Source organism: Theobroma cacao, chromosome 3 (genome assembly GCF_053813885.1).
Source record: "Theobroma cacao isolate CCN51 chromosome 3, ASM5381388v1, whole genome shotgun sequence".
Taxonomy (NCBI): Eukaryota; Viridiplantae; Streptophyta; class Magnoliopsida; order Malvales; family Malvaceae; genus Theobroma; species Theobroma cacao.
Genome location: NC_142641.1, coordinates 35915227 through 35936241, shown reverse-complemented (window position 1 = coordinate 35936241; position 21015 = coordinate 35915227). Strand labels below are relative to the sequence as shown.

The window sequence follows — 21015 nt, the reverse complement described above, 5'->3', positions numbered from 1 at the left end:
GCCAAAGGAGGCTGACAAGGAGGATGGAAACTCATCAGGTAGAGGCATTTAGTCGGCAAAGAGCAAAGGGGATAGAAAGCAGAATTCGAGAGAGGAAAATTAGGGCAAGAAAAGAGAAAGATTTTCTATGGGAAAGGCAATCCGATGCAAAGGAAAAGAGGGTGTACGATAGAGAAGGAAAAACGAAATATAAAAAGTAATGCAGGCTTGGAAGGATTGGGAAAGTTGATAAAATGGAGATGGTATGAAGAAGTTGACGAGACAATAGTGAGGAGTGGGGGGAAAGCAAGATAGATTAAAAAAGAAAGGGAGAAAATTGAATAGAGGGAAGAATAGAAGAAAAGACGAGAAAGTTGGTAAAGAATCTTTACCAAATGGGGATTTCAAGAATAAGAATGAAGTTTTAAAAGACGTGAGGGTTGCTTGGTCAATTGAGAATAAATTGGGCTTCACTAGTTAGGAATATAAGGATATGCTACTGGCAGACATGGCCAGGGAGGTAGCGGCAAGAGCTAAAGCCAAGAAAAGAACAATAAAAGGGAGCTACAAATGACAGGGAGGAGACAGATTTTATCATGAGGTGTCCAGCTGATGTCGTTGGAGGCGTGAAATTGTTTTGATGGATTGCTTGTCCTGGCTTCACAAGTGATGTTTTGCGTGGAGAAGTTTTAAGGAATTGAAGCAGGTTGCCTGTTAGAAGATGGATGTATGAATGCTACTAGGACTTTTCTTTGGGGTGGAGCAAAATCTAGATGCTTTTAATCAAGGTAGTATGCTTGGGTTATAGTTTCCCTTGTGTAATTTGTTATGTTTTTTAGGTCTCTTTTTATCTTTGTGCGGTTTAGAGGTATGTTTTGGCATTAGGATTAGAATTAATTGGTAATTTGATGAATAGTTAGGTACATTTGGATTAGGATTTGTAGGTTATTTGATGAATGGGATAAGTCTCTATTTGTTTAGAGGCTTGATTTCCCTTTGTTAACGCTTTTGTCGTGTGGAGTAGTTAAGTCCTTTTTGTAAGTATACTGTTCTTTTTCTCTTCATAGCTTCACTTCGTATTGCACAAGAAGTCATTTTACAAAATTCAAGATTTATTATGACATCCAAACTTTTAAAATTAATAAAATTTATACTTAAAAAAAAGGAGAGTTACTTTCCACAACTAAACAACTTTATATATCCTAGTCATTTGATTTTTTTTATGATTTTTAAGTAAAATGTGACACCAAAAACATAATAAACATTTAATCCATTGGCCAAGGCCATCTTAATCAATTCAACACTTGAATTTAAGGCTTCAGACGGTCTTAAACAAACATATATTGGCAGGATACGCAGCCATTGCTGAAACATAGCAACTTAACTAATTGTACCAAGGAAGGAATGTATAGGAACGTGAGGCAAGATCATATATATAATTCTCTAGGAGATTTTAGGCTCCAACACTACAATCTTTGTGCATGGACCGAGCTCAGTAGCAATAATGACAGCAGTCTGTGACTCGATCAAAATGTGCTTATAAATTGCAGAGTTTAATCTACAATTACCTATAACACAACACAACCACATGTACCCAGCCAGCCTGCATTCGATACAAGGAGAGAGCAGAGTCTTTTTTTCTTCTTGAATTTTTCTGAATGATAAATATAAATTTGCTTTAAACATGATAAAGGCGATTTTTAGGATGCATGGTTTCAGGCACCTTTGACAAAATCATGGTACCATGTGGCAGATTTCTTGGGGATGCGCTTGAGGTTGTTCTTGTAGTCAACGTAGTAAAGTCCATATCGGACGCTAAACCCTTCTGTCCATTCAAAGTCATCAAATAAACTCCAATAGAAATATCCTTTGACATTCACGTCAATGCTGGGTAATAGGCAACATATAGCACATGAATCAGTTTCCTAATTAGCTTGTGAAGGATATCAAAGAATGAGTGCACGTAAAAACATAGTTAGAGGCTCACTTGATTGCCCTGCGGAGTTGTTGCAAATGTTTCTGAACAAATTCAATTCTAGGTTGATCATTTATTGCCTGATGAATTGGAATGCTGTCGTCATTTTTCTCCGTGAAACCTATGTGAAATTAATGGATCATATGAAGATGTATTAGCAATCACATAAAAAAATAATAATAAGTAACAAACTCGATAGAAAGGAAGCATGGAAACAAGCTCCAAACCATTCTCGGTAATGTAGATTGTAAGGTTTTTATTGTAGTGTTTCGTCATGAACTTCAAAATTTTGTACAGCCCTTTTGGATAAACGTAAATGAACATGCTCCCTCCAGCACTTGGACCAATAAGAACTCCATCTTTGTCCACTGCCAAAACAAGACAGCAATAAGATCATTCCATGTATTCTTGAAAAGTTCTTTTTCCTCTTCCTTCTGAGGAATAAAAAGCGGATGTTCATTTTAATAAAGATGAATTTAAGATTACCTGTGGCATTGACATGTTGGTCTGCTGAGTAGCTGATGGGTGCAGCTTGTGGATTAATTTGAATGTTCTTAGCATATCTTGCGGTATAGTAATTGATGCCAATGAAATCAAAAGATCCTTTGACCAGCTCTTTCTCTTTTGCACTGAAAACGGGTAGCCTATCCTTCACCAATCTTCTCATGCTCAGAGGGTACTCTCCTCGCACCAGGGGTTCCATAAACCTGGAAACCACACCAACAAGGCAACAATGCATTCAACATTTTAAATAATTTCGATCATTGGTTTTGCGGCTGCGAAGTGGAATGTGATAAATTAACTCTGGTGTTTTGCTTCTCAAATTTGACTTTGGTAAGCTGGATATTCGTGATAAATTACTTGAGAAATTGTTCATCAGATAGAGTGATTTTACTAACCATCCCAACTCGAAATCCATGGCTCTTTTTGCTGCAACTCTATCAAACAATGTGTTTGAATAGGGCTCATAATACTGCCCAACAAGGCTCAATCCAATTTGTCCCCCTTGTGCTGCCTGGCAAACCAAATTCAACGATTAATTAACACAATATAGAGTCTATATTCTTTTTCTCTTTGAAAAGTGGTTAATTTATTGAACACAAGGCCACAATGCCATTCAAAGTCTAATCCTAGGTCAGAGACTTCACTTGGCATAAGCATCAGGCCTGTGCAAAGAAGAATATGTACAATTACAAAAAGAAACCAGCACTGAAAAAGTGTCTAAACCGGTTTCCAAAAATTCCTTCCCTAAGTTTAGGAAAACAAAGGGGAACAAAAAGAGCTCACTACCCAAGCCAATTCCTAAAATATAAAGTCTATAATCTAATAGCATAGGGTCCTAAAATACACCGAGAGAGGGCATTTTGTGGCTTATAATTTTACCTGGTACTTCTCTTTGTAAAGCCTAGCAACAGTTGCATGGGCAAGAAGAAGGTTGTGGACAGCAATGTAAGGTTCAGTGGCTGCATTGCCAGCGGGACACGCTTTTCTATCTGAACATCTGCCTGGTGGAGCCATTCCCAAGCCATACCCGAATTTAGCAATAACTAGTGGTTCATTGATGGTAATCCAATTTTTAACGCGATCTCCAAATGTTTTAAAACAAATTTCAGCATAATCCTTGAAATCCTTCCTGAAAAGAGAAGGTAAATTTATTACAGAGTAATTACCAACAATTACACTCACAAGTTGCGAAGAGTCAGAGCCTTAATTCGAATGTAGAACTAGATATTACAATGAAACTTACACAATAGTGCGGTTTAAGAAACCTCCGTACTTCTCTTCAAGGGCTTCCGGTGAGTCAAAGTGAAATAGTGTCACAAAGGGCTTGATGCCTACAATTGATGAAACATATAAAATATATTAGCCAAATGACAAAAACAAAGTTGGAATACACCAAAACTTAATTGCAGTAAGCTTCTGATCACCATGTTTAACCAACTCGTTGATGAGACTGTTGTAGTGATTGATGCCCTCCTGATTTATTCCACCACTCAAAGATCCATCTACATATATAGGAAAAAATATATATAAAGTGGTTAATTATATTACTGTGCTTTAAGGGACTCCAATTATTTTCTCTCTTTCTCTCACTTTTTTTTTTTTTTTATCATTTTTGAACAGAAGAATAAAGAGTTTGATCAAGAAAATATTACCCGGTAAAATCCTAGTCCAGGGGATGGAAAATCTATAAGCATCGACGCCTAGGTCCTTCAAAGCCAAGGCATCTTCCTGCAAGTACATTTACCATTTCTTTAATAAAGCAATGGCCGGATCTGTGGTCTTGTTTCTTCTACATGGAACTTTAATAGTAACTCGAAAGCCTAAGATGAGAGACGTTGTTACCTTGTAGCGTTTATAAGAGTCGATTGCTACCTCCAAGTTACTCTTGTCTATTATTCTGTCTGCATGAGAACCAATAAACAATTCAAAGGAGAATTCTAATTTGTTAGCTGCTGTCAAAATTCCAATTAAGTACTACTATACCAATCATGTTACTATTTAAGGTGACAACCTGGGAATTTCCGAACAAATTCGTCCCAAACGCTCGGTCCTCTCCCTCCAAATGTAGTTGATCCTTCAATCTGCATTCAATGTAATTATTTATTTTATTAAAATTTATTAGGTGACACAACCGAAAATACATAGATTAATAGAAGTATGTGACAAGAGAATATGTTGCATCATATATCATATGACATTCAGTTCCAGATGAAGCTCACCTGAGCAGCAGCAGTGGATGCTCCAAAAACAAAATCTCTTGGAAAATGGGATCTCTTGACATTCAAATATTCCCCAGAGTTTGATAAAGTTGCATCTACCCCTTCCTGGGATGCTTGAGTTACTGCATTGAAATTTTAGTGTGTTAAAAGACAAGACAGCCTAAAACAACAAACAAAAAAAGCACAAAGAAAGCAACAAAGGTGGACAGACTTTGGCCATGCACAGACAAGCAGGCAAGCAAAGCAAAGGCAGAGATCCAGATGAGACTCTGCTGAGCTGATGCAATCGAAAATGATGAAAGTGGCAACATTGTTAGCTTCCTGATATGAAAGATCTCTTGGTTTAAAGATTGGCATGTGTACGAATACGAGGGATGCGCCTCTTATTATATAGGATCGCATCCAAACTATATCTGACAAGAAAGCTGATTTACTATTTTTTATTCACTAAAAAAATCAATGTGACAGCCATGAAAGAAACAATTCCTGTTATGTTTTTGTGGTCGATGAAGTGTCATTACCTTCCCATTTCTCCCAAGATAGGCGGTTTTGTTAGCAACGCTCCAGCTTATTTGATAAAATTTATTCATTATAATTTGTTAGTGTGCACTGCATGATGAATACTTGTATTTTTATTTATTTTTAAATAATAATTATATAATTATTTAATATGGTCACAATTTTTAAATATTAGTAATTGTTGTCATGTGTATTGCAAGTAAATACTCTTTTTATTTATTTTGAATAATAATTATATAAAATATAAATATGTTTAAATTACGAAGTTCGAAGGATAAATAATTCAAGGTTTGTTATAGCAATTCATCAGTTATTCAATACTATTAGTGTATACACAAACATTTCCAATAACATTGGAAAGTAATTGAAATTTTATATCTTTTGAAAAGTGAAATTTTGTAATATTAACTTGTAAACTATTCAATATTATTAAAATTAAGAAAAAAATATATTTCAATGTAAATCACTCAATAGTAGAATTCTCATTTATAAAATGGATAAATCATATTAATATTTATAATTACAATTTAGAAATATAATTACCAAATATGTTTGTTCTCCTCAATCACAAATTTTACTAACATTTTATGCTTTTATATATATTATAGATAATGAATAGAGAATTTTGAACCAAATGAATTATTTTCTAATAAAAGTGATTATATGTACATTAGATAACTTGTACTATTGTTAATTATTATTATTAAACTACAGATTGATAATAAGGCAATGGTTCGGGTTCTTAATACTTCATCTATACATCTTGCTCTAACCTAGATGTGATTAGAGCAATTAAAGACTTGCTAATTAGAAGACATTGGGAGGTTAGCATAAGTCACGTTTATAGGGAGGGGAACAAAGTATCTGATTTTATGGCTAATTTAGTATTGGATTTAGGTCCTGATATTAATTTGTATGATTCTCCACCAGTAGATGCATCATTCTTACTCTTGAATGATAGGATGGGAGTCTATATTGCACTTTTAATTAAACAATAAATTTTTATTCTAAAAAAATTATATTAAAATGATAATTTAAAAATAAAATTAACAAAAATGTACCATAATCTATATATGCAAGTAAACCTAATTTCGAAACAAACTCATAAAAACCACGAGTAAACTACGGCAAAATAAATTTGGATGTCGCTTGATATCTGTTAATTAAATTGGGTGTAAGTTGTTCTTTTTTTCACTATTATTTTGATGTTTATTTTTACGTTTATTTTGATATCTATAATTATTTTGATGGTTAAGATTTAAAGCTAACGATCGTCGTTTAGTTGCACACGTGCCCAATGGAGTAATCACGCACTACAGTGAATAGAAATCCTCTGCCCCCATTAGTGCCTCCTCCCAATTTTCTTACCACCTGTCTTATAATTTATTAACATTTCTTAAGGTGTTATCCTAAATTATATTAAATCTTCAATCTTTTTATATTTCACGTTAGCTTTGATAAATATAACATAAAACTGCAGCTTATAAGCTATTTAATAATAATAATAAAAAGCTGCAGCTTATATTGCCTTTCCAGCTTAAGTCCTAAAACACAAATCTTTTAGAAAAAAAAAAAAAATTTACGTTTCTCAGTGAAGAATTCGCAGACTTCGGTTTTGATAGAATCGTGAAGTGAAGGAAAGATTGAAGGTTTCAATTTCTCTGCAGCAACATTTTTTTCAGAACAGGGAAAATAAAGATGCTTAACCAGTGGCAGTAGCCATAGTTATGGGCTTTTAAATATATTGTTATTCAGAATTAGAATTCATAAAGTTAAATGTTATAAAATTTTCATTCTTGTCTGATTCAAACTTGGGGATTGGAACTGTCGAATTTGCTTCTACTTTTTAAGCAATTTCACGCTGCATTTGTTTGGAATGAATTACTACATCTTTATTTCGACGTTGGTTTCTAACCTAATTATCATTCTCCAGATTTGGAATATTCAACCCCACGGTTGTTTATGATCATTTGGGAGAAATATTCTCAGCACTCATCTTTGGAAGCTTGAATTTTTGTATTTTCTTATACATTAAAGTGAGGAAATAATTAGTTAGGTTGGTGTAAGTTTTTCACAAGTTAACATTTCAAATTATAACTCAGACACTAAGCTTTATATTTATAGGGTCATGTGGCACCTTCTTCTACCGATTCTGGGTCATCTAGGAATTTAATAATTGATTTCTATTGGTTAAGCATGTATGAACTTTGATATTTATATTAGCCCATGTAATATTTTAAATTTCCTTTTTGAGATAGAATAGAAAAAATGAAAGCATTGCCATAGAAGATGTAGATTGATATTTTTAGTTGATTATACAATTAAATTGTGTCAGTGTGTGCGGAAGATTTTTAGCTAATTCTATGTGCCTCCAATGTAATTTCAGTTATAAAATCCAGATCCCGATGGTTGAAATGAAAATTTTTAGAACAGAATAGTCATATTTGAAACTATTCTCTAATTTTGTTGGTATCTTAAACCATTGAAAATCAACCATAGAATCTTCTTTTACTGTCCAAGCATGTTACGTCCTTGGAACTAATGCTGCTATGATGTCTCTTGTCTCGTATACCAAATAAGCTTGATTTTATTCACTTTTTTTTTTTAAGATATGAAAGAGGTTGCTAGTTTTGTTCCTTGGTTTCATTATTGATTAATGCTTGAAAATTGTCAATTTCCTGCTTAGTGGATCTTGGTAGTTGCTGTTTACTAAACACTTGTCTATGGTTATACCTGCTCCAAGTTCAAAGTTTATTTGAGTTATTTTATTTATTTGTTACTATGTTAATTGAATGCTTAAATGCACAAACAGGCCCAAGCCAAAATGCTTAGAGCAGAGAGGCTATTAGCTAAAATAGAAGCCTCCATGATCCCTGCTGCTCCTGATTGTGACCAAGAAACAATCACTGATAAGGAGTGGTTTATGTTTCGCAGAGTTGGTTTAAGAATGAAACCATACTGACCTCTTGGGGTGTTATCTTCTAGTTTGGTGATTGAAGATTGGATTTAGAGTTAAAATGCTGATGCTTTGTGTAATAATATGCCAGGTATTCGTGGTGTTCTCAATGGCGTTGTGGAGAATATGCATTTTCATTGTCATTAATTTAAATATGAAATTGATTTTGGAAGATCTTTTATCTTTGCAAACAGTTAATTACATTTTTGGTAATTTTGTTGTGTATAAACATTATGTTTGTAATAGAATAGATCTTGTACCTTATTGGAAAGTAATAAATAATAGAAGTACAGATTTGAAAGTTTTCTAGCATGATTCTATTCGTTCCTAACTCTTGCTTTCCATGAGCCATGCCATGTTTAATTATGTTTCGAACTCCCTCTGAATAGAATCACTCTTCGAAATTTGAAAGTTACATTTGACATCAGACTAATAATGGAAAAAAAATCGGAGTTGCTAGTAATTCATCTGCTCTTAGAATTACTCTTCAAACCTTAGCGGATTAGAATTTGGGTGCAAAATCTTGTCAGGGAAAAACAGGATGTAAGACATTTGACAATCATGTTATCACTTTAATCCCATTTGGCACATAGTTGATAATTAGATGTGCAAAGTCTAATGCACCATAATGGCAAATGAAATCAAATAGCGAATCGGTGATCACTACTGTTTTTACAGACTTTGAATAACAATGTGCATCAAATTGTTCTAATTAAACCTAAGCCTTCATATGATCCAATTAAAAATATGGGCTTGATTGGTTATTTTTTAGCTTTAGGCCATTTAAGTCCAAGCTTAAACAAAATTTATAACCAACTGAAACTGATCAAATCGTGATTGATTTCGATTTGATTAATTTTCTCATCGGTCATTTTAGAATATCAGTTTCGTTGATTTTGGTTTCTTTCAAAATCGAAATCGATTGAAATCGACCGATGTTCTCCCCTATTGACAATCCGTAAAGGAGGGAAGATTCGGATTTATGAAAGGGAAAGTAGAGGAAGAGCTTAAATTTGAAGACTATCCGCATTGAGGATTGAGATTTTTAGAGCTGCAGATAGATTCTAGAGGAGAGGTGAAAAGAGAGTGATAGAAGAAATTAAATGGGAATGATGCAAAATACGAAGTAATTGAGAGTGGACCGATTTCAATTCTGAAAATGTTTTGGAGGGAAAGTTTTGATTTTCGGATTTTAACCACAAAAAAATAAACTTTTTAACCCTTCAACAAGTAGGGTTCTAACCTACAAAGAAAAACATGAAAAATAAATGAGAAAGACTTACATTTGTTAAAGGATGCCTGATACCCATGCAATTCGACAGTCCTCTTCTTCTTCAGTTCCAACAAGCTCAATTATCCCTTTATCTAAAAGAGCCGAGAAGGTGTAATTTTTCCCCTTAATTGCTTTGATTCTGGTTAGATTCTCAACAATTAAAAGAGGACGCAGAATCCTTTTAGCATCAAAAAAGATGCACACTTCTCTTTTGATTTTCACCTACAAGATAAACAATCATTATTAAAAACGATGAAGAGAGTAAGAATAACAAATTGTGAAAAGGAAAAATTAAAATTTGCAGAATTACTTTTCTACAAGAACTAAAGTGAAGGGACTTTTATGTAATTTTACTTCTTCTTTTTTTTTTACTTTTTAGGAAAAGAAAAAGATGCTTAACCTAGAACTTCAGTTTTCATTTACTACTAGTTTAGTGGCTGGAGTTCACCTAGGTCCTAACTATAAACAAAGTTTCTAACCTTCAAAAGCAACTAAACTCATTTCATTAGTCTCACAAAGTTCTGCATAAAAAGCATACTTGAACAAATTTACAATAAATCTCATTTAAAGCAGAAAAAAAAAATTTAAACTTATGTAACAATGGATTAATGGAAATAAAAGTCTAACGTAACTTTCGGGTATCTCCCATCTCTAACCTTCCCAGTGTACTGAACCTATTCACATGTTTTCCTCAAATCAACCCTTATTTGTAATGGATTTGCTCATCCACGATTTGCCACTACACTTTTTTTTTTTTTTGATTTGCCACTACATTTGAAATCCTTTTTATCATTTTATAAGGATGAGACCATGCCCCAGTAGAAAATGCTCCTGAAAGCCTATTTGTAACTATAGAGGCATCAGGATAATGCTCGATAATATGAACAGTATGATCTTAATTAAGATCTCTCTACAGAGTCTTACCCATACGCCTTCTTGCATGTGCAATGTGAACTTTCAATTCATGCTTAAGCAGCTCACAAGCCAACTCTAACCTCTCGATCCTAAAATCATCTACATTGTCACATTTTCTACGATCAGTGTAGGCCTGTAAAGGACACTTTACCGTGTACCCCAAGAAACGAGCTTTTTGATTGAAACTATGAATAGTGGGAAATAGATACGTGCTAAGGCACTCTTTAACACCTTTTTTAGGTGAAATTTTTTTTTAAAAGTCAAATTTGATTAAAAGGAAAAATTAAAACCGACGAAATTAATATTTTAAAATAACTGACCAAAGTCGACCAATTATAAAAAAAACCAATCAAATTGAAATCGATCACCACCATCAAATCAACATCTGAAAATCATAGCCATCAGACAAAACTCATATGCTAAAATTCTCAGGCCATCGTGCCATCAACAGTCCACGTTTCGAAATTCATATCATATAATCATAACATGTTAAGCCCCATATGCTTTGCCAGCTCAAATGTCAAATTCAACATACCTCCAATTCGTTAAATGCATTATTGCATAATGATTCCCCAATCATATCATTTGTCATGAGCAAATTATTCCCATATACCTAACACAATCTTAGCAGTCATTATACATTCCCACTCGTTAAATCTATCAAACATAGATAATTCCTCAATTAGGTAGCTCATCATGAATAATTACTCCCAAATGCATAGCATAATCTTATACATACATAGTTACGGCACTCAACACGTCTCAACGAAGCACAACAATTTTGAATGGGCTTGATTCCCATTGTTCAAAACAGATATAAGCATATACATACCTATAGCTTTCAACAGCTTTTATAAAAATCAGGGCACATCTCCACAAAGTCGGAATTCATAGAATTCAATCTCAAATAATTGTCTAGGCATTTCCCTTCAAGGCTGACACATCAATCATGTATTTCGTAGCATCATCTATGCATACATATATATTTTACCAAATTATAGTTTTCAAAACTAAACCCCACTCACAGTGATAAACAAATTCTCCCAGCAGCAACCAAATCCAGCTTTACTTGCCTCCAACACATTTCCACATTCAATCAATGCTCTGTAACTTCATTTCTCCCTTGTAGCAAACATACAAACCAATACTTAGCATTTCAAATAGATTCTAGCACCTAGTATAGCTCAACCTGCAACTACTGAACATTACTAGCCTAGTTTCTAGTTCCATGCTCAAAACTACTTAAACTCTTACCTCAGGTGCTGATTTGAACCAATTTATACCTCCAAATTGCCAAAAACGCAAGGGGAAACAGCAACTAAGCTGAAGCAACACAATTCCAAAATTATAAACCGTTTAAAGGAGGTAAACAGAGGTACTATAAGCTAAAAGATTTTTTGTTTTAGGACTTAAGCTGGAGACGGTACTATAAGCTGCAGCTTTTATTTTTTATTTTATTAAATAGCTTATAAACTGCCGCTTTACGTTATATTTGTCAAAGATAACGTGAAAAATAAAAAAGCTGAAAACTTAGTGGCGTTTAGGGTAATACCGTTAGGAATGTTAATAAGCTATAAGACAAGTGGCAAGAAATAGAGAGGAGGCACCAATGGGGGCACAAATAAAGGCGGAGGATTTCTATTCACTACAGTGGCCTGGTGGAAAAGGGTTCCCGGCCTTGCTTGGATACCGGAAAGGTCCGGCAAGGTTTCAAAGGAGAAAGATAGGTTCTTGGTTCTGGTGGCTGCAGGGGATTGAACCGGTATAGGAACTAGATTATTGAAGCTGTTGTTATGCCTAGAATTCCTGAAGCTGCGTTAGTTGTGCCAATCTTGCAGGTCAACCTGATATGTGGAGATGAAAGGTGATGAAACTTATTTTGTTCTAATTTAGTATTTGGTCTTTTAAATGCGATTTAGTTATGAGCAAATAACATCTAATTTTCTGACAAAACAAATGCATAGATGCTTTCGCGTTCAGTATATTGGAAACGTATGAATGCTATGAACCAGAAGGCAGAGTCCTTTTTCATTTTTCTGATAAGAAAACTAATGGATTCTATTAGCCAGCCTGCATAGTAATTCATCCCTTAAGAGAAGCTTACAGATGCTATCCACCTGAAAGCAGGGTACTTTTTTGTTTTCCTTGTCTATTATTTCTTAATGAATTATATAATTTTGCTATAACAATAATGAACTCGATCTTTAGCTTGCTTGTTTCCTGCCACCTTTGACAAAATCATGGTACCATTTAGCAGATTTCTTGGGGATGCGCCTGAGGTTGTTCTTGTAATCAACGTAGTAAAGTCCGAATCGGACGCCATACCCTTCTGACCATTCAAAGTCATCGAATGAACTCCAATAGAAATATCCTTTGACATTCACGCCATTGCTGCGTACAGGCAACACATTGATCAGTACTTTTCTGAGCTAGTGAAGGATATCGAAGGAAGAATGAATACATGTAAAAACTTAGTCAAAAGCTCACTTGATTGCCCTGCGGATTTGTCGCAAATGCTTCTGAATGAAGTCAATTCTATGTTGATCGTTTAGCGCCTGATGGATCGGAATGCTGTCGTCCTTTTCTTCCGTAACGCCTATACGAAATAGTTACGAAGATGCATTAGCAATCACAAAATTAAAAGCATCTAAGAATTCAATAGAAAGGAATTAAGCATGAGAATCAAGTTCCAACCATTCTCAGTAATGTAGATTTCAAGGTTTTCATCGTAGTTTTCCTCCATAAACTTCAAAATTCTGTACAGCCCTTTGGGATATATGTAAAGGTACCAGCTCCCTTCGGCTTTTGGACCAATAAGAACTCCATTTTTGGTCACTGCCAAAACAATTCAGCAATAAGATCTTTGCATGTATTGTTCAAAAATTCTTTTTCCTCTTCCTTCTGAGGAATAAAAAGCAGACGTTTATTTAAATACAGATGAATTTAAGATTACCTGAGACATTGACATGTTGGTCTGCTAAGTAGCTGACAGGTGCAGCTTGTGGATTAATTGGAATGTGCTTAGCATATCTTGATGTGTAGTAATTGATGCCAATGAAATCAAAAGATCCTTTGACCAGCTTTTCCTCTTTTGCACTGAAAACTGGTAGCCTATCCTTCACCAATCTTCTCATGCTTAGTGGGTACCGTCCTCGCACCAGGGGTTCCATAAACCTGGAAGCCACACCAAGGCAACGATGGATTCAACATTTTAAATAATTTCAATCATTGGTTTTGTGGGTTCGAAGTGGAAACATGATAAATTAGCTCTTATGTTTTGCTTCTCAAATTTGCCTTTGACAAGTTGGATATTCGTGATAATTTACTGGGGAAATTGTTCATCAGATAGAGTGATTTTACTAACCATCCCAACACGAAATCCAAGGCTCTTTTTGCTGCAGCTCTATCTAACAATGTGTTTGAATAGGGCTCATAATACTCCCCAACAAGGCTCAAACCAATTTTTCCCCCTTGAGCTGCCTGGCAAACCAAATTCAACAATTAATAAACATAATATATAATCTATAATCTAATAGCATATGGTTCCTAAAATACACCGAGGGAGGGCATTTTTATGACTTATGAAGTTACCTGGTACTTGTCTTTGTAAAGCCTAGCAACAGTTGCGTGGGCAAGAAGAAGGTTATGGGCAACAATGTAAGGTTCAGTGGCTGAATTACCAGCGGGACACCTTTTTCTATCCGAACATCTGCCCGGCGGAGCCACTCCCGTGCTATACCCAAAGTTAGCAATAATTAGTGGTTCATTGATTGTAATCCAATTTTTCACGCGATCTCCAAATGCTTTGAAACAAATTTCAGCATACTTCTTGAAATCCTTTCTGAAAAGAGAAAGCAAATTAATTAATGACAGGGTGACCATCAATTACACTTATAAGTGGCAAAGAGCCAAAGACAGAGACATGAAGTACTAGATATGTTAGAATGGAAACTTACACAATATTGCGATTTAAAAAGCCTCCGTACTTCTCTTCAAGGGCTTGCGGTGAGTCAAAGTGCAATAGTGTCACAAAGGGCTTGATGCCTTCAATTGATGAAACATATAAAAGGAATTAGCCAAATGACAAAAACAAAGTTGGAAAACACCCAAAACTTAATTTCCGTGAGCTTCTAATCACCATGTTTAATCAACTCGTCGATGAGACTGTTGTAGTGATTGATACCCTCCTGATTTATTCCACCACTCAAAGATCCATCTACATATATAGCGGGAATAAATTGTAATGTGGTTAATATATATATGAATGCCCTCCGACTATTGTCTCTTTTTCTCTTTTCGTTTTTGAAGAGAAGAACAAAGAGTTTGATGAAGAAAATATTACTAGGCAAAATCCTGGTCCAGGGGATCGAAAATCTATAAGCATCTATGCCTAGGTCCTTCAAAGCCAACACATCTTCCTGCAAATACATTTTCCATAATTTGTTTAATAAGTGGATGGCGGATTTGAAGTCTTATTTCTTCTACGTTGAACTGTCATGGTAACTTGAAAGCCTAAGATGATAGATGTGTTACCTTGTAGCGGTTATATGAATCGATTGCTACATCAAAGCTACTGTTGTCCTTTACTATATCTGCAGAAAACCATATACAATTCAAATGATAACCCAGCTGCAAATGAAATTCCAGTTAAGTACTTCTATATATTAAGAGTCATGTTACTGCTTGAGGTGCCAACCTGGGAATTCCCGAAGAAATTGATCCCAAACGCTGGGTCCTTTCCCTTCAGATGTAGTCGATCCTTCAATCTGCACTTGATACTAGTATGTGACAAAAGAGTGTCTTGCATCATATATCCTTTGATATTCCAATTTCGGGTAAAGCTTACCTGAGCAGCGGCAGTCGATGCTCCAAAAACAAAATCACTTGGAAAATGGGATCTGACATTCAAATATTCTCTAGAGTCTGATAAAGGTGCGCCTACCCATTCCTGGGATGCTTGAGTTACTGCATCGAAATTTTAGTGTGTTAGATACAAAGCAAGCCAAAAAGAACAAGAAAAACCGTGAAGGAAGTGAGAAAGAGGAACAAACTTCGGCCATGCACAGACAAGCAGGCAAACAAAGCAAAGGCAGAGATCCAGATCGGACTCTGCTGAGGATTCCGAGCTGATGAAATTGGCAACATTCTTTAACTTAATTTATAGCTTGCTGTTTCTTTATAACACATTCATATCCACAAAAAGATTCGGCTGCAGTTCCTGAAGTCAATATATGAAGGTCTCTTGGTGTTTGTGGAGTGGAGAGTGAATGTGTAAGAAGAGGAGGATGCGCCTCTTCTTATGTAAGACCCCATCGAAACTATATCTAACTAGAAATCTGATTTAATTGGTCATTGAAAAATGTAATCAATGTGACAACCATGAATGATATGAAACAGTCCCATTTATGTTGTTTTGGTTGATGAAGTGTCCGTTCCTTTACTAATTGTCCCCAAAAGTAGGCGGTTTCGTTAGCATCTGTCCTTATTATGCGACCAAAGTTGATTCAGTTTCTAGTTTCAATTCACTCTGAACTGAACCCAAAAAGAAGCTAATGTTACAATTTAATCCTTTCCATAATCTTCTTCTTGATATTTATTTGAATCTATCCTAAACCTTTTCTTCTTTTCTTTTTTTTTTTTAGTTTTTGTTTTTGGAGAGACAAATTTTATTAATAAGATAAATAAATGCGTATATATACAACGCCATGATAGTAACAGCCATTATTACAAAAGAGAATTTGAAATAAAAATAAAAAATAAAACCCGTTCAAAGTTCTCGATGATCAGGTCAATAGCGTAAAACAATGGGTTTCAAATCAATATTGGATTAATAAAATATTTTAAAATATTATAAATAAAATTATAAGCTATACATGTAAATATTCTGAATAATTGTATAAATAATTATAAGAATTAAAAATATTCATTATGATTAGAGATGGATCCAAGATTTATATTTGGAGGGGGCAATACTAGCTAATATACTAATATATATAATATTATATAAAAGTATAAATACAAATTAACTCAAGTGTAACATATATTGTCTTGTATTTATGCAAATATAACAAAAGATTCTATGTTTTTTTATGATTTGAAAACGTTATAAAAGTTTTTAAATATCAATACTATAAAATATATTTTTCTTTATATACGTATCCAAACAATTATCCATTCAAGAATCTTCCTTCAAAATTGACAATATTTTTTAAAAATATTTTTCTACATACATCAAATTATTTTATCAGCATAGAAATTTTAAATAGTAAAAAATACTCTATTATAATCATAAACTATCAAAATATATAAAAAAATAATTACTCACTTGAATATTGAAAGAAAAAACTAGTCTCACTCCTTCATTTCTTGGACATTTCTTTCATAAAATTACTTTTTTGTTCCTCTCTAATGGTTCTTCTTTTACTATTTACTTTTGTTATGCTTTACATCTTATTTTTAATGAAAAAAAGTAACGGATCAAATAAAAAATAAATTTTTTTAAAAGAAAATATTCAAACTCATATTTTCTTAAAAAAAATCATATTTTAATCAATTAGTAAAATACTCGAGTGCAATAAAAAATAAAATTTTAATTTATAAATATCTTTCACTTTTTATTATTTTTTAAGTTTTCATAACTTTGTTGAATTTCATATCAATAATTTAAAAAATTATAAAATTATTTTATTTATTTTTATATCTTAACTTATATCTAATTATTTTGACAAGTAAATCATTTATAATTATATCTTCATTCTTTTCAATATATATAACCACGCATGATATATATTTTGTGTTTTGACAATGTTAGTGGAACAAAATATATTTTATTTCTTATTAAAACCAAAAGTATCTTAACATGATCGTCTGCTAATTAAATGGAGTATAAGTATTGTTATTTTCACTATTATTTTGATGTTTATTTTTTTGTCCATTTACTTTGAATCTTCTTAATCCATTAAAAACCATTTGAATTTAGATTTTAGTATAAATATAATTAAATTTATATTATATTTAAATATTTGATACATCGGTTGGTATATGATCTTTTTCAAAAACTAGAATTGTATTAACCTATTTTAAAGAATAGTATCTTAGTAAGTTTATTGAATAAATTAAGGAAAGTTAATTAATTTATTTATATTTTTAATACTAAAAGCAAATTTACATCTATCATATGATTTGACATAAGTACATGTATTTTTTATTCAAATATGTAATTATATTCGGATTTCCCTGTCCCAAATCCAAACCAAGTGAACTTGATGGGCAATGATGCGTGTAGCCCTTTTAAGCCAAACATCCTTCTAAGTCGTAACCAATGGAAATGCTCAACGTAGCCAAAGATACGTGTATTTTCTAGTGTTGGTTAAATAAATTAAATAAACAAAATTCTCAATTGGAGACAACTAAGCTACGTGTCAAATTATCCGCTAAACCCCATCTCACAGGATCACAGCTCCAACGCAGAACTCAGAAAGTCAGAAGATCCGAATCAAATTCCGCTTACTTTCTCTCCCACCTAACCTTTCTATCTTCCACTCTTTCTTACGCCAGCCCCGCCCCGGAATCGCCGATCCTCGTTGCCTTCTCCGGCTACACCGTTTAGACAGGTACTCCCTTATATCTTCACACACACCATCTTCATCTTCGTCGTCGCTGTCTGATTTGTGATTTACTGATATTCTTGGCTGAATCGTGACTTCCTCTTCGATTCAATTTTTTGTTATTTTAATATTTAATTTTTTTTATCGAGTTTCACTTAAAGTTCGAGTCTTTGGCATTTCCTGATCATTGCAATGAGTAGCTATCTTTTTTTTTGTGTGTTCCTATATGAGTTGGGGATTTTTATCTCCAAAATAATTTGGAAATATGTTTTCGATGTAAAGTGTTTCTTTATTATTATTATTATTATTATTAGGTATCTTGGATTTCAGTTTTTATGTTTTATATGAGCACGATTCTTTTGATTTCTTAGTTAATGAGTATAATTATGGTGGGATTTTATCCTTTGTCTTCATGAGTAGCCCTGGCTAACTTTTGACCAAGTTTTGTCCATATTTGTACTAATGTTAAAAGTCAAAGGTGCTTGCTTTCAGTTTTATGTTCTGTGTTTGTAGACTCCTCGGTTTCTGGTCTAAGTAAACAAGTATGTGTGAGAGATAGAAAGAGAGCGCATCAATCTGACTGTTTTGTGTACACTGTGTTTGCCTGATGTAATGTTGAGTTAGGGTGACTTATTTTAAGCATAGAGATTTCTTTGCACTTTCAATGGTAATTAGCTAGACTGTAAAATTGCCCAAAGATAGTTTTTATTCGCTAGCATTCCCACTCACACACAAGCTAACTGGTTTTAGAGACTCTGATATTATGTCAAGAACCATTCAAGCTGAAAGCTTAAGCTATTAATTTATGGGTTTATGAATAGGTTTATTTATATATGATGATTACAACAACTGAATTGGTTAATGGGTTAGACCTTGAGGCCAAGCTTTTTGCTTGCTTGGAATGGGTTAACCAAGCAGAGTCTTAAATGACTCGTAGAGTTTGACTCATGAAAAGGATAAATATTGTCTGGGAGGTGGCATGGGGTGGACAGATGCAACCAGCCAGGCTGAGGTGGAAGTCAGGCATAATTTTTGTTGTTTGCCGAGAATAATTTGAAAATTAGCCTAGCTTCTACATATATTTTATGCATTGTTTTCAAATGATCATTATAACCTTCAGTTTCTGCAGCTGCATTTACTTACTTTTAGAAATTTGATAATTTTTAATAATTCTTATCCAACTTACATGTCTTCAACCATTGCAGAGATATTTTCAGCAGCATTTGTCACAGATGGCTTCTTCCTTCCGTGCATTCCTGAACAGTCCAGTCGGTCCAAAAACAACTCACTTTTGGGGGCCTGTTGCCAATTGGGGATTTGTTCTTGCTGTATGCTTAACTACCTTCAATTTTCGATTATAGAAATATAGGTTTTGTTATGTTTAGTTGTTCTCCTTTTGGAGAAAATTATGCTGGATCTGAAGAGGATACAACTTAGTGCTTTACGACTGTTGTCTGAACATTATTGGTAAATATGTCAGGGGTTGGTGGACATGAAGAAGCCCCCAGAAATGATATCTGGCAACATGACAACAGGTTAAAAATAAAATATACTTTGAAAGAACTAAGGATTTTTCTTGGTATTTGTTAGCTGGCCAAGATTCTAACTGTTTATTTCTATCTTGTTTCACAGCAATGTGTGTCTATTCTGCACTATTCATGAGGTTTGCATGGATGGTACAGCCTCGAAACTATCTACTCCTTGCATGCCATGCTTCAAATGAGACTGTACAGCTCTACCAACTTTCCCGTTGGGCAAGAGCTCAGGGGTAAGTATGGTGTTTATGGTTCACATTGAGCTAATTCCTTTTCTATGCAATGGCCATTGTGATTCCGATCTTGTTTTACCCAACTATATTTTCCTTTCTCTTCTTTATGCTGACCTCAGTTGACCATCTTTAGAAATGCTCACGGGAGATTTTGTTCTGATTCTGAAATGTTCTCATATATGGTGTCACTAAATATTCGAAGTCAGGACCAAATCATTTACTAGCTGTAGTACCAGATGATTTTACTATTTAAGCCCTAGCGCTTGTTTAGTTTTTTACTGTCAAAGTTGAAATTCCGATATGAAAATATTGTTAGCGTTCTCTTAGAAATGTCTGTTGCTTGTGAACAAGCAATGATAAAATAATTGGGATCATGCTTCTGCTTTAACCATGAAATTTTGCTATTATAAAGGAAAGAGACAACTTTGCTGATTTTAGAAAAGGCATTTGGTTTGGCTTACGCAGCATTTATAATTTTTCTTATAATTTTTATTGGAATTTAAGAAGCATAGTAACTTCATTCAGTTAATGTTTTCCATAACGTCCACCATAAATGAGAGCCATTTTTGAATGTCTGGAACTTAATTTCAGCTACATCTTTGCTTATAGTTTTGTTTTGGGATGGTAGATATTATTTCTTTGAGCTTTTAAAACACATGGATTCTTACAATATGAGACAAGTGTCGCTACATCTAATGTATTTTCTAACGTTCTCTAGGTATTTGTCAGAGAAGAAAGAGGAAGCCTCATCACAGTAAAGCAGCTTTCATTCATTCTGAGTTTCTGTGATTTTTGTTGTGATCCCTGAAGTATGTATTCTCAACTTACCATATAAGGAATTTGCTTGAATCAACTCACATTCATTTGACTGCAAGCTTCAAACTCCGCTAAGCCAATTACACTATTAAGTGAATGTTGATAGGCCCTCTGTCATTACCTGTGAGAGGTAGAATAGCTTAGAAATCTATCATCGCTGGTAATGATTTGGGCATCGTGCTATTTAATAAACTTTCCACTGATTTAGCTGATCATAAATGGGTAATTATCCAAATGCAAGGATGGACAAAGGAATTCTTGTATGTTCAATTGGCTTCTAAATATATTGTCTAACAGCAACTTAGCTGAAGTTACGGAAGCACAACTTTGCCTTTCTTTGCAATAGGCTTTAATGATAGTTGGGTCAGGAATTTTATCCCCAAGTTTTCTTTCGGCAAATTCTCACCTGGCTCGGGGTTTTTCTTTAACCCAATCAGAATGTACAATTCATCAAATGCCCTTTACTAACAAAAGTAGGCAATGG

The 21015-nt window shown here is 33.9% G+C and overlaps 3 protein-coding genes across 3 annotated transcripts; 1 reads left to right on the top strand and 2 right to left on the bottom strand.

The window, feature by feature from the left end:
* Window positions 1-1422: 1422 nt before the first annotated feature.
* Window positions 1423-4988, bottom strand: LOC18605071 (beta-glucosidase 13-like). Its single transcript, XM_088804616.1, has 14 exons — window positions 4889-4988; window positions 4678-4799; window positions 4470-4539; window positions 4301-4359; window positions 4111-4186; window positions 3883-3960; window positions 3702-3789; window positions 3338-3587; window positions 2854-2969; window positions 2441-2661; window positions 2182-2322; window positions 1967-2075; window positions 1703-1866; window positions 1423-1547 (listed from the first exon to the last, which is right to left on the bottom strand). The coding sequence occupies exons 1-14, from the start codon at window positions 4986-4988 to the stop codon at window positions 1423-1425; spliced, it is 1719 nt and encodes a 572-aa protein (XP_088660742.1).
* Window positions 4989-12360: 7372 nt separating this feature from the next.
* LOC18605069 (beta-glucosidase 13-like) lies at window positions 12361-15615 on the bottom strand. Its single transcript, XM_018118003.2, has 13 exons — window positions 15392-15615; window positions 15187-15305; window positions 15037-15106; window positions 14874-14932; window positions 14683-14758; window positions 14479-14556; window positions 14297-14384; window positions 13932-14181; window positions 13705-13820; window positions 13294-13514; window positions 13035-13175; window positions 12828-12936; window positions 12361-12731 (listed from the first exon to the last, which is right to left on the bottom strand). The coding sequence occupies exons 1-13, from the start codon at window positions 15483-15485 to the stop codon at window positions 12545-12547; spliced, it is 1608 nt and encodes a 535-aa protein (XP_017973492.2). The 5' UTR covers window positions 15486-15615; the 3' UTR covers window positions 12361-12544.
* Window positions 15616-17812: 2197 nt separating this feature from the next.
* LOC18605068 (mitochondrial pyruvate carrier 1) lies at window positions 17813-20750 on the top strand. The gene is made up of 5 exons (XM_007037862.3): window positions 17813-17953; window positions 19153-19275; window positions 19428-19482; window positions 19580-19715; window positions 20434-20750. Exons 2-5 carry the CDS (start codon window positions 19180-19182, stop codon window positions 20471-20473), a joined length of 327 nt encoding a protein of 108 aa, XP_007037924.2. The 5' UTR covers window positions 17813-17953; window positions 19153-19179; the 3' UTR covers window positions 20474-20750.
* Window positions 20751-21015: the final 265 nt, after the last annotated feature.